The following is a 13,219-nucleotide window of genomic DNA, read 5'->3' as shown; positions in this document are numbered from 1 at the left end:
GGGTGACCAATGTAGGGAAGGCACAAGAGCAGGGGAGGAGCTCGTGAGATTGATAGCAGTAAAGGTGTCATGAGCAGCTGAGGGAGCTAATCAGTGGATATGGGAACAGTCACTGAGGAGACACAAATCCAAGTCTGTAATAAGTTGGTCAATTAGAAGACCCCTACCCATAAAAGTGGCACTTCCCAACAGGGGATGGTGTGCACGAAATCCCTGAGGAGCGGACATGGGTGCCGGAGTTGCTGTATTAAGGTAGACAGTTCCACATAAGGAAGTGGACTACCTGGAGCGATGCAGACTTTGCAAATGGTGACTCCTGGGGTCGTTTGCACTCTAATCACTTCCAGGTGGGTACAAAGGGGTATCCAGTCACTAATGAACCAAAGTGCAGACCCCTCCAGATGCTATCCTGGGGCCAGCAACATGCCGACAGAACACCCGATTACCATGAAATGTTGGAGAGTGGTCATCACGGAAGTGAATTTCTTCGAGAGCAAGACAGAATTCAGAACACAAGGAAACAATGTGGTGTATTTCCAGTAGGTGACAATAATATCTGTTGCAATTCCACTGGGAAGAGTACACGTTAGATATAAAAAGCTGATGGGAGGTGATGTCACTTGGTCAGGTGCCAGGACATCCATAAATAAGACATCATACTCAGATTGTGAAGGGGAAAAATGGCACCTCCAGGGCACTATGGGAGGCCTTGTCCTGGGACTTCTTCTTCTTCTTCTTCTTCTTCTTCTTCTTCTCTTTCACGGAAGAGCAGGCTTCTGCAGGATCTGGACCTGAAAGAGAGCAGGCAACCTTGGGGGTGCACAATTGGTGTGTCTCATGGCCGAGTTGTAGTAGCCTTCCAGCTGAGTCATGCCAAGGAGAGGGATCCTGGGGGCATCGCCCGCAGATGGCAATGAAGGGTGCACTTCTTCAGCCAGGGAGGGGAAGTGTCACCATGAAGGGAGTGTGAACAAACTTCAGGGAAAGGGTAGGGCAATGGGGTAGGGGAATGGGGTGAGGGATAGAGGGGTATAGGATGGGGGGGGGATGGAGGCAAGGGGGAGGGTCAGAAGAAAGGAGAGGGTGAGTGCAGAGGAAGGGAGAGGGAAATAGGGGAAGGGAGAGGGAAATAGGGGAAGGGAGAGGGAAATAGGGGAAGGGAGAGGGACGAGGGGGTGGGGGCAAGGGGGAGGGTGAGAAGGTAGGGGTGGAGACGATAGGGAGAGCGAGGGGAAGTGGGAGGTCGAGAAGGGAAATGGGGTAGAGACGTCGAGGGGGAGGGGTGAGGGTGACAAGAGGGGGAGGGAGGGGAAGTGTGGTAGAGGAGGTGGAGTGGGGGCTGCGGGGTAGGGGGAGCGGAGGGCAAGGCGGGGAGGGGGGAGCGGAGGGTGGAGGGGGGAGTGGAGGGTGGAGTGGAGGAGGGTGGAGGGGGGTTGGAGTGGGGAGTGGAGGAGGGTGGAGGGGGAGTGGAGGAGGGTGGAGGGGGGGTGGAGGGGGGGTGGAGGAGGGTGGAGGGGGGGTGGAGGAGGGTGGAGGGGGGTGGAGGAGGGTGGAGGGGGGTGGAGGGGGGTGGAGGGGGGTGGAGGGGGGTGGAGGGTGGAGGGGAGTGGAGGGTGGAGGGGAGTGGAGGGTGGAGGGGAGTGGAGGGTGGAGGGGAGTGGAGGGTGGAGGGGAGTGGAGGGTGGAGGGGAGTGGAGGGTGGAGGGGAGTGGAGGGTGGAGGGGAGTGGAGGGTGGAGGGGAGTGGAGGGTGGAGGGGAGTGGAGGGTGGAGGGGAGTGGAGGGTGGAGGGGAGTTGGTTTCCCGTTATGAATTTGGTGTCCACAATCACCACACACACAGTCCGCCATACAGCGGGAAGGCATGTTCCCAAAACACAAGCACCAAAAGTACCTCATGGGTGATTGAACACAGGGCTTCAGGTCACATCTCTAGCACATAACCTTGACCTACTCTGTCACTTAAAACCTAGAATGAAAGTGTCTGTATGGTTGTGGTTGTCCTTATGACCCTTCTGCACATGCCAAACAAAATGAACATTGTGACACTCCAAATTAGCCTGGAGTTTCTCATCAGTTTGCAGGATGCAGTCCCTATGAAAAATCACTCTTTGGACCATATTCAGGGACTGGAGAGGGGTGGTAGACAATGAGACATTGCCAAGATGATCACAAGCACGAAGAGTTGTAGTTGGACGGCAGTAGAAGCTTTGATCAACAGGGAGCCCAACAACATCTTACTGAGAAACTCCACTTCACCAGACTTGTCCTCGATATTCTCCACAAAAAACAATGGCTTTATGGTAGTGAATGTCTGTGTCTCAATCCTAGTACAAAAGGGATAGTGGAGAAAGTGTTTCATCCCAAGACAGTGAACCTGTCCCTCCGCCTGGGGTGCAGCCAGGGAAGGGGAGCATTCAATGATCCTTTACCATTCAAAGAGACAGCCATTTGAGAACAGCCAGAATTTTGCAGCTTCATATGCTAAGCATCCGCCCTGATACAACCCACTCCAATGAGGGGCTCTCTCCACGGTCGCCACCTAGCCACAGCAGCAGCCGTCTGGCACAGGGGCCATTCTAGGGTCTTCTGGTGCTCCAGGATGACAAGCACCCCCTCCTTGGTATACATGGGGAGGCAACAACTCAGGTATCAGCAGTGTGATCCCAGTGTTGGCAGAGGGCTCAGCCACATGGGTACATAACAGCCCCACCACATGGACTGGCCACACGTGCTGGTAACCCAGGGGGGCAGAGGGGCAGGCTACAGCAGGAAAGGAAGCGAGGCCAGAGGAATCCACACCGTTGACACTACGGAAGCAGTTCTTCCTCCAAATCGCTCACACTAATGACAGACCCCTGCGGAGGACCAAAATGCCAAAAAGGGGGGGAGAGAATAAGCAAGAGGAACGAAGGCACATGGAATGCAGCAAACCAGGTGGATAGGCAGGCCAACATAAATCACAACACCGAGGGAGGGGCAGGGGGGGCATCGGGGAAGAAGCGAGGATGGAGAGGGAGGGGCACGGTGAAGGAAAAGTAGCCCGGGCTGAAAAAAGGACTGCAATAGCTCAGGGCCCCGTGTGCACCACACACGAACTCATGAAAGAACCATAAGCCCTCTGGGGGATTACTGAACTGTGTGGACTCATATCAGATAGGACTAGTAGGGCATATTGATTGTATACAGAGAAAGTCGGCACAGATGGTCATAGGTTCGTTTAATCAGTGGGGGGTGTTACAGGGATGCTGAAGAAACTGAACTGGCAGACACTTAAAGATACATGCAAACTATCCTGAGAAAACCTACTTACAAAGTTTCAAGAACCAGCTTTAAATGATGGCTCTATAAGGATATACTAAAACTCCCAACATTTCCCTCTAGTAGGGAGTGTGAAGACAAGATCAAATGAGTTAAGAGCATGCAGAGACATTTGAGTAGTCATTCTTCCCGCACTCCATACATTGCTGGAATGGGTAGAAACCCTAATAACTGGTACAATGGAAAGTATCCTCCGACATGCACTTGAAAATTGTTTGTACAGTATGTAAGCAGATGTAGAGTATTATGCATTTATTATGCACTATGCATATTGTAATACTGACTCACTATAGATGTTTGGTTATATGTAAGGAACAGCCAGTAGGCCCTAATGTTGCCAGGAGAAATAAATGCATAAATAAATCAAGTAACATCTAATGAATGCATCAAAAAGAAAGAAATAGTAACAAACAATGTGACTAGAGAGAGTTAATGGTATTTGTTTTTAGGGCAGCTAAAGGTAAGTATTTAAAAACTGAGGAATATGTTTGGTATTACAAGCAGAGACAGCAAAACAAATTAACAGATCAGAGAACAGACATCATAGAGGATAAAATTATAAGGTAGCAGGGTGTGTAAATAGGCTGCAGGCACAGGGCACATCAACCAAGAAAGTTCTTTGCTGGATTCCGAGAACTAAGAAAATACTTAAGACTGTGACCTGATGGAAGAGGGATAAATTACATCAGAAAACATGCAGGTATGATGTGGATACGTATAGCTGAAAGCATTAATACATGAAAAAGTCTACAGGAAGTCTACACAGTGGAAATCAATTGGCTGATGGTAATTATGATTATGACAACGGCCCCGACCCTGACTTAGCTGAGCTCGCAACATCTAGGTCTTTAGTATCCATACTTAAGTCTGGGAAGACGAATGTGGCTAAAACTAAGTAGAAGTGCTAAGAAATCAGAAAATAATTTATTCATTTACTTCACGAAGCTTCTCATACACAAATTCATAAACGTAGTATACAAGATTGTGTGTCAGTTTTTAAAACATGGATAAAAGGAAAAGAAGACCAAAACATAAAGCCTGACCGGCTGATCACTAAACAAAGAAGGATACACCAGCCACTCTGAAACACACTAAAACCTCTGGCCTAACAGCTTAGGTTGTAGTCGAGACAATTCATACCCTTTTGAAACCTGCACCACACTTATGTACGCATCAGCTAAAATACATGGCAGCACTAGCACATAAAGCGTGTCAGGGATGTGGAAAACAAAACAGCAATTGTTGCATTGTGGAAACAGAGCTATATATCTGTCATCTAATGAGCGCAATCATTGGCTTACGAGTCAAGGGCGGAAGGATTTGGGAAACGGTCAAGTTTGTAAACTCATCACTTGCAGCCGTGGTCAAAGTATACCGTGCATGGCAAAATGGCCCTATCTAAAACCAGTGCCGAGGCAACTTTGATGCACCACGGGGCATAGATGACAGGTGTCAACAACAGCTGTGGCAATTTGAATGGGCAAATAGACAGGTAACTGTTGAGCAACTTACTGCTCAGATGAACCAATGTGTTACCAACAGCATCTCTGCAATGGCTGTTCAGTGAACGTTGCAATGGCTGTTCAGTGAGAGGTGTGGGAGCTGGCAGTAGTTTTAAAATGTATATATGAGTAACAACCCCATCACAGCAATAGCCAGTATAATGTTATCGCCGTTTCTCTACGGAACTGTCAACTCCAACCTGGCACTGTCTGGATAAATGGCATCCAAAAGAGCACGGATGGTGTACTGAACTTGTGGTGTTTGTCTAAAATATAATGAAAGATACTTACAAAGTTACTTCTAGAGTTCACTACTCCTTACGGGCTCATTATAGTGGCAAAGCGGTTACCAGGTCTTGACATGGCGTAAATATTTATCAGAGTCACAATAAAGGCAAAAGACATCCCTGCACACAGGTGATTAGTGAAAAGTTGCTCCATTTGTGGGCTAACTATCATCTGGTATGCATGTGTGTGGGGTACAGATAGCAGAAGCATGACATACAGCCTGATGTTAAACAAAAGCTGGGAATAGGGCGGGTCCTAAATGCCATGTGGTGCCTGGCCTAATTCCATTGCAATGTATCACATCTAATATTTTTGAAGTATGATGATCTAGCCAACAAAAAACCTTACTGTTACTAATCATTAAAAAAATTGAAAACCACTCACTCTTTCACTGATTATGCTCACAACAGTAAGCTTAAAATAAAATTTAAGGCCCAGGAACTTGCTGTTCATTTATAATTTACAACAGTGTCCACTATCTTCAATTCAGGGAATCTAAAAACAGAATATGAACAGCTAGAAAGCCCATGAATAGTTATTACAATTGAGAATTTAAAATCTTTTTCTTCTCTGCTCATTCTCCGATCCTTTAAACAGTTAGTTGTGACTGACAGGTTGTTTACTAATAAAAACACTGGACAGCTCTTAGAGTGGACACTACACTTAACAGTGACAACAATGACGGTCATACTTAAGAGAAACTCGTTCTCTTGTGCAAAGCAATCAGACAGTCCATCACTAACTCGGCCTTTAACAAGAAAGATGACAAAGATGGAAATATTTCCTCAGAAGCTGTATTTGTGGAACTGTGTGCACATACTATGCCTTCTAGCAGCATTTGAGGTATTCTTGATGTTGTGGAAAGGGGAAAGGAGGGTTATACATATTAGGTTGGTGCCTGTGTAGGAATAAAGGTCCAGCTAACTCCAACAATGCCTCTTTATTAATGGAAAATATCTCCTGCACCCACACTGAAGATAACTATAAAGTTTTCTGGATTTTAAGATCCAGACGAGCAAACAAGGTGACAGTCTACCATATGCTCCAAACTCTTATGCAAGCAGCTGGTGAACGCAACATTACAATAACCAGAAGCAACTTTTTTCAAGTGGTTGCTCAAAATAGCTTCTTTTCACTAGTTGGGAAATTATCCCACATGGAGCTGGATTGCTTTACTTCATTCCAGGTGCTACAACAGGCTGTGATCCTCTTGTGAGCATGTGATGAATCACATCATACAAAGGCAATCAAAACCTATCTCCAGGAGGAGCACATTCATGCTCTCTCATAAATGTGATGAATCACATCATACAAAGGCAATCAAAACCTATCTCCAGGAGGAGCACATTCATGCTCTCTCATAAATGAAAATGGAGTTCTAATGATCCTTTTCAGCAAGCACTCAATGACACTAAGAAAACTGGATCCTGAATGGTGGTGGCAGGAAGAATAGCAAAATTTTCCACTGTTATCTAGGCTTCCATTTCACTTTACAGCAGCAGCTGCTCCCTTCTTGTGTCTCCTTGGTAGCTTCATAATGTTCTACACAACTGAATTCTTTGTGGAACTATTAATGGTGTTCATGAATTGTTGCTACAACCTATTCTTGCTTTCTCTTACTGATTTGTTGATATTTTAACCTACTCTCCTGTATAATTGCAAGGTCACGGGCAGTTAATAGGCTCTTGAACCTGCATAGAGCTGACTGCCTGGTGTCGACTGTAGGCCCTCATTCAGCATTCCAAAAGCAAAAAATGGGCAGGCTGCTTCATAACTACCCTACAGATTTAGGATGTATGGTCCAGTAGTGTGGTGGTTCATGGTGGTAATATGATCCACCCATCACCCATTCCTGCACACTGTTCGTTGTTCAAACACAGCAAGTTGGTTACACAGTATAAAGTATTCCTTGCTGAGCTTTCATCTTAGCAACTTTTGTTCAAATACTGGTCTGTCTGGTAGGTGAGTCCTGGTTAGAAAGTGGTCACTGAAGCGCAGATCATCTACCACTTCATTTTGAGCAGTGTGAGAGAGGACTGCAGAATTGATAGTGGTAAATGACGTCGTTGCACTGCTAAAGTACGTACATTGGCCAGCATTCACTAGATATGCCTGTGATGATAAAAGGAGGCTTTTGACACCTTGTACTGCAGGGCAAGTGGCTACTCAGGCCCACAGTGAAAGGTGTGCATTTACAAATCACCATATAGGAGGAATGGTTATGAGAGCAGCCAGACGAGTTCAAAGAGAAGAGAAGCCCATTTTATGCTCATGTATTACGATTATGAGAGCAGCCAGATGAGTTCAAAGAGAAGAGAAGCCCATTTTATGCTCATGTATTATGAGGAGTCAGCGTGGAAAAAAATTAAAATAAGAAATGTATCCTGTGAAATAGCTTACTCCATTCATGCACAAGTACCAAAAGCAAGTACATCGTGGTGCCCAGTTTGTAACTGTATTTAAGATTTCCTAGCCTCTAGAATCAGCACACTGTTTTAATGGGGAGACGTAATCACACATGAAAATAGCTTCAGATGGGTCCCAAGTTAATATTACAGGACTGTTACTGTTCACAGTATATATAAATGGAGACTACTGGAAGTTCCTGTATAAATCACCATCATTTGTGAACAACCTCATGGAAATCCCAATGCCAGAAAATTTTAGGAAATATAGGAACATCTGCAGATGAACAACACTTGTTGCAAGGACTTTCATGGAGATGCTCATTAAATTTCAGTGCAAATGCTACAAGAGAGGCATTGTGCACCACTGTGTGGCCTATGTTAAAATACCAGTAGCATACATGCAAAGAAGAGTCAAGGAATGTGTTACTTCTATCTATATAACATACTTTGAAAAATGACCATGATAGTAAAACTGGAGAAATCTGAGCTCATATGGAGGCTTTCTGACAGTTGTTCTTGCTGTATACCATCTGCAACTGGAGCAGGAAAAACCAGAGCAATACACCGAGCGTTCTTTACCACACACCGGGTGGTTTCCTTAGCATATATGTAAGTGTAGATGTAAAAGTCATATGATACTTTGGAAACAATTAACTGTTTTACAAAGACAGCACCAGTGATATTCACAAACTTTTTTAATTTTCATACCCTTTCTTCCTGATGTCATGGGATAATATTTTGCTGCAACTTACTTCATGCAGAAGGAATATATTTGCAACATAGGGGAACAATTCTCATATGTGGTTGGAATTCACAAAACTCATGTTGGATGCTAAAAAAAATTTCAGGATTCTTGGACTGAGGTTAGAGTGCATCTACTCACTTCTGACATTTGTAACAGTATGAAATTACACAAAAGAAACAGTAGCATCCAATAACTGAACACAAGTCCGTGGCTTTATGTTGTGACTAAATCTTTAGCTAGTGCACAAATAACTCAGCAGCACTCTATGACACGTATTTCCAACAACTTTCAGAAGAGCTGAAGAGTATTACCAACTAATCACAAAGTTTTCAAATCCAAATTGAAGGCTCATCTGTTGGCACAATAAATTCCTTACAGGAATTTTTATGGGGACGCAAGTCGATAAATCAACTGAATTTAAGAACTTTAAATCCACCTCAGTGTATTTCCAATTCAACTAAAATTGCACTTTGAAGTTTCAAAACTGTGTGTGTGAAGATGATACAGGTTTGTTTACCTCTCCAGGCATCACCATTTGGGTTTTCCTCAGTTTTCCAAATCATCATAGGCAAATGTCAGGATGGTTTCCACTAATAGGAAACAAGCATCACCTTCTCTTCTTCATCATTTATTTTTAATGTTTGTAAAACAAATCAAATATTTATGTTGTATGGTTGTTATTATGTAACAATTATATTATTATTATTATTATTATTATTATTAATGTTGTTTATGTTATTGTTGTTGATTTAATGCCAAAATTTTACTCCAACGTGTATTATTTTGGTATTTTTATCTTTAAGTAAGTTTGGGATATGTTATGACAGTTTGACCTTAAAAAATTGAAATGGAGGTATAACTGAATAAAAACTGGATAAAACAATATAAAAAACTTCCACGTGCATCATAACTCTTGCACAAACAATGCTTTATTTGCAACAACAACAACAACAACAACAACAACAACAACATAATGATAATGAAAGAAATACTAAATTTAAGATATGGACAAGCCAAAAGTAATGACAGTCAATTACATTGCCTTTTTCCGAAGTCAGAAGTGGCATACTTTCACAAAATTTCTGTGTGTTCTTGAATTCAGTTTCCTCTTCAACAGCTGAAGGGAGTGGTTTCCTTGGCACAACTTCATGAATTACTAAAGAATTACAACCATCCACATTTCCAAGATCTCTCGTCTGATATGACACAGCAGTAATAACTTTAGTTTTATTACTTCCATATTTCGCTGACTCAGGAAATAATTTCTTCTGGTAAAAAAGAAAAACAGACATCTGTCATGAAAAGGAAATTAAAAACACAGAAATATAAGGAAAAGATAGATGCTACTCACCATAAAGAAGACAAGCTGCACACACACACACACACACACACACACACACACACACACACACACACACACACACACACACACACACACACACACTGAGAGAGAGAGAGAGAGAGAGAGAGAGGAGAGAGAGAGAGAGAGAGAGAGAGAGAGAGAGAGCAAGGTATGGGTAAGTTCAGCAGCATGTTGCTTCATAGGGTGGTCTAGTTTGCTCTCTGCCACAGTTTGGCAGAGGGCATTCATCCTGGTGGACAGCTGGTTGACAGTCATACCAATATAAAAAGCTGTGCAATGTGTGCAGCAGAGGTGGTATATGATGTGGCTGCTTTTATAGGTGGGCCCAGGATCTGATGGGTTAAGATAAGCCTGTGACACGAGGCCAGGCCACCTGTGAAAGCAACCATGTCATATACCAGCTCTGCTGCACTCACTCATTGCACAGCTTTTTATATTGGTATGAATGCCAACCACCAGTCCACCAGGGTGAACAGCCACTGCCAAAGTGTGAGCAAGAGCAAAGTAGAAAACCACCCTGTGCCACAGCATAAAGCTGAACATAACACACAAGATTTCAATGGCTGCTTCACCACGAGCCATCTGTATCCTCCCCTCTACTACATGCTTTTCAGAACTGTGCATATGGGGTTTATTCTGACGACACATTTTCCACTTCTGAAATTATCCTGGCCTCAACCTATGGTAACCTACTGTACCAAACTCTGCACCCAACAGCTTCCAAACCCCCCCCCCCCCCCCCCCATCCTATCACCACCTACCTATTCTCATCTGCTCACCCTCTTTGTGTGCAGCCCTCTGCCAGTGCACCCATCCATCTTTCCCCTTCCCCACTCTTCTCCTTTTTGCTCTCCCCATCCTCCCGCCCCTCCCTTCCACCACCCTCCTCCCTGCCCCAAATTCTCCCGATGCTGCGCCTGTTGGCAGGTCTAGTCCCTGTATGCTCTGCCAGACAGCACTCTTCTGTTCTCTCAACAATACCTTGCTATCCTTTTCCATTCCACCACCCCCTCAGATTGCTGCTCCTGTTCTATGTGACAGTTGTATTCTAGTCTGAGCTGTCGGTGATCGTGGTCATGTGTGCATGAGGTGTGCTTGCATTTGTGTGTGTGTGTTTGGCCAAAAGCTAATGTCTAAGTGTCTTTTCGCTGTGCCAGTCTGCAACTCAAGTGTCATCTTTATAGTGAGTATCAATCTTTCTTTTCCTTATACTGCTAAGGATTGTTGTTGGAAAATCATCCCTGATAATGCAAGTTTTTTTACTGTTCCAAGATCCCATTACTCACTAAACATTTCTCTTTCAATACTAATATTTGATAGTAAGCTGAACAACCATCTTTGTGATAACATACCACTTGTAGTAAAGATCATCCCTACATACACTGCAGGCTAGAAGGCCATCGTCTGACTTACTTCAGAACTATGTACTTCTGGCAATTTTTGATTGGCACTGTCAAGTACACACATCAGTTTGTGTTCTGATGACTTCAACTGGCCGGCCACTGTGGCCGAGTGGTTCTAGGCGCTTCAGTCCGGAACCGCGCGACCGCTACAGTCGCAGGTTCGAATCCTGCCACGGGCATGGATGTGTGTGATGTCCTTAGGTTAGTTAGGTTTAAGTATTTCCAAGTCTAGGGGACTGATGACCTCAGATGTTAAGTCCCATAGTGCTCAGAGCCATTTGAACCATTTGACTTCAACTGGAGACAAACAAGCTTGACGGACTTTACATTTTTAATATTAACTAGTTGCAATTTGTAATGAAGATCAGTAAATTTTTTTCTCAGGTACACATCTTACTTAGCATAGTATGTTTCCATATATTTCACATTTATCATGTCCACATGTTTTTAAAGTAGTCTAGTGCCTTTATTTTTAATGAAAAAACATGTTTCTTTTGTCCCCGTAAGTTCAGAATTGCACATTTTAACAACTTTTTGGAATAACCCAACGATCTATTGAAATTTGTTTCAGTGAGCATGGCATGTTTTCATTATTTGCATTAGCCTATTCACTAAAGTCTTAAAATTGTTTATTGTTAACATTGAGCTGATAGGTCTTCTCCATTTATTTACAGAGTTCTGTGATATACTACCAGATGATGGTGTTTCAGCCTACAGTGTTCATAGAAAAAACCATTGCCATGAGTGTTATGGCTAACATTCATTACTTTCAAATAACTTATGTTGGTGGAGACTGTTCAAGTCAGTTTGACCTCAAGCAATTTTTTGTTTCTTGCTCCCTTTTAAAGATCTGTAGATGGTTGCTCAGCAAACAGTAACTAGTAATCCATTGTAGTGTAGTCTTGAGATCAAGACAATTAAAAGATTTTATATTAGGGGGGGAAAAAAAAAAAAAAAAAAAAAAAAAAAAAAAAAAAAAAAAAAAAAAAAAATTAGAAATAAACATTTGAGACTAGTTTTTCACTATTGAAGTAAAGGATGTTACAGAGGAAGATGAGAGTAATAATTCATAAACTTAAGTTGGTTGGTTTGTGGGACTGAAGGGTCCAGACTAATAGGGGCAAGATATACGGGCGGGGTGGGGGCGGCCAAGACAGACGGGGGAATGGGGGGTGGGGGCGGCCAAGACAGACGGGGGGGTGGGGGGGGAGGCGGCCAAGACAGACGGGGGGGTGGGTGGTGGGGCGGCCAAGACAGACGGGGGTGGGTGGGGGAGGCGGCCAAGACAGACGGGGGGGTGGGGGGGGCAAGAAAGACGGGGGGGGGCAAGAAAGACGGGGGGGGGGCAAGAAAGACGGGGGGGGGGCAAGAAAGACGGGGGGGGGCAAGAAAGACGGGGGGGGGCAAGAAAGACGGGGGGGGGCAAGAAAGACGGGGGGGGGCAAGAAAGACGGGGGGGGGGCAAGAAAGACGGGGGGGGGGGGCAAGAAAGACGGGGGGGGCAAGAAAGACGGGGGGGGGGCAAGAAAGACGGGGGGGGCAAGAAAGACGGGGGGGGGGGGCAAGAAAGACGGGGGGGGGGCAAGAAAGACGGGGGGGGGCAAGAAAGACGGGGGGGGGGCAAGAAAGACGGGGGGGGCAAGAAAGACGGGGGGGGGCAAGAAAGACGGGGGGGGCAAGAAAGACGGGGGGGGGGCAAGAAAGACGGGGGGGGGCAAGAAAGACGGGGGGGGGCAAGAAAGACGGGGGGGCAAGAAAGACGGGGGGGGGCAAGAAAGACGGGGGGGGGCAAGAAAGACGGGGGGGGCCAAGAAAGACGGGGGGGGCCAAGAAAGACGGGGGGGGGGCAAGAAAGACGGGGGGGGGGGCCAAGAAGACGGGGGGGGGGCAAGAAAGACGGGGGGGGGGGGGCAAGAAAGACACAGACAGACAGAGACCAGAAAAAAGGAATTAAAATCACACCACGTGTGACAGTGGTTGGCCGACCATAGAAACAAAAAAGGAAAAGCCAACCACCAAGAAACACACTAAAACGCCAGTCTAAAATCGTAGGCCAAAGGCCAGTCTCAACACAAAAAAAAGGAAAAACTCTTAGATCAAGTGATAAAAACCCCCTGCACAAATAATACTCAAAACTAAATCTGCTATTGCAACGTCATCCGTCATCTGATAAAAGTGCAGGAAGCATATC

General features: G+C 45.0%; 1 protein-coding gene across 6 annotated transcripts in view; it reads right to left on the bottom strand.

Annotated features, from left to right (window-relative positions):
- Window positions 1-13,219, bottom strand: part of LOC126184724 (centromere protein J) — a 259,648-nt gene that overhangs the window by 46,180 nt on the left and 200,249 nt on the right. For 5 of the 6 annotated variants that reach the window (XM_049927255.1, XM_049927253.1, XM_049927259.1 and 2 more), the window contains one exon: window positions 9,300-9,530. In XM_049927255.1, coding sequence (XP_049783212.1) covers window positions 9,300-9,530 — 231 coding nt within the window. The remainder of the gene's footprint in view (window positions 1-9,299; window positions 9,531-13,219) is intronic. The other variant, XM_049927257.1, reaches the window with a different exon arrangement.

The sequence above is a fragment of the Schistocerca cancellata genome, chromosome 4 (assembly GCF_023864275.1).
Source record: "Schistocerca cancellata isolate TAMUIC-IGC-003103 chromosome 4, iqSchCanc2.1, whole genome shotgun sequence".
NCBI lineage: Eukaryota > Metazoa > Arthropoda > Insecta > Orthoptera > Acrididae > Schistocerca > Schistocerca cancellata.
This window is presented reverse-complemented; position numbering and strand designations above follow the sequence as displayed.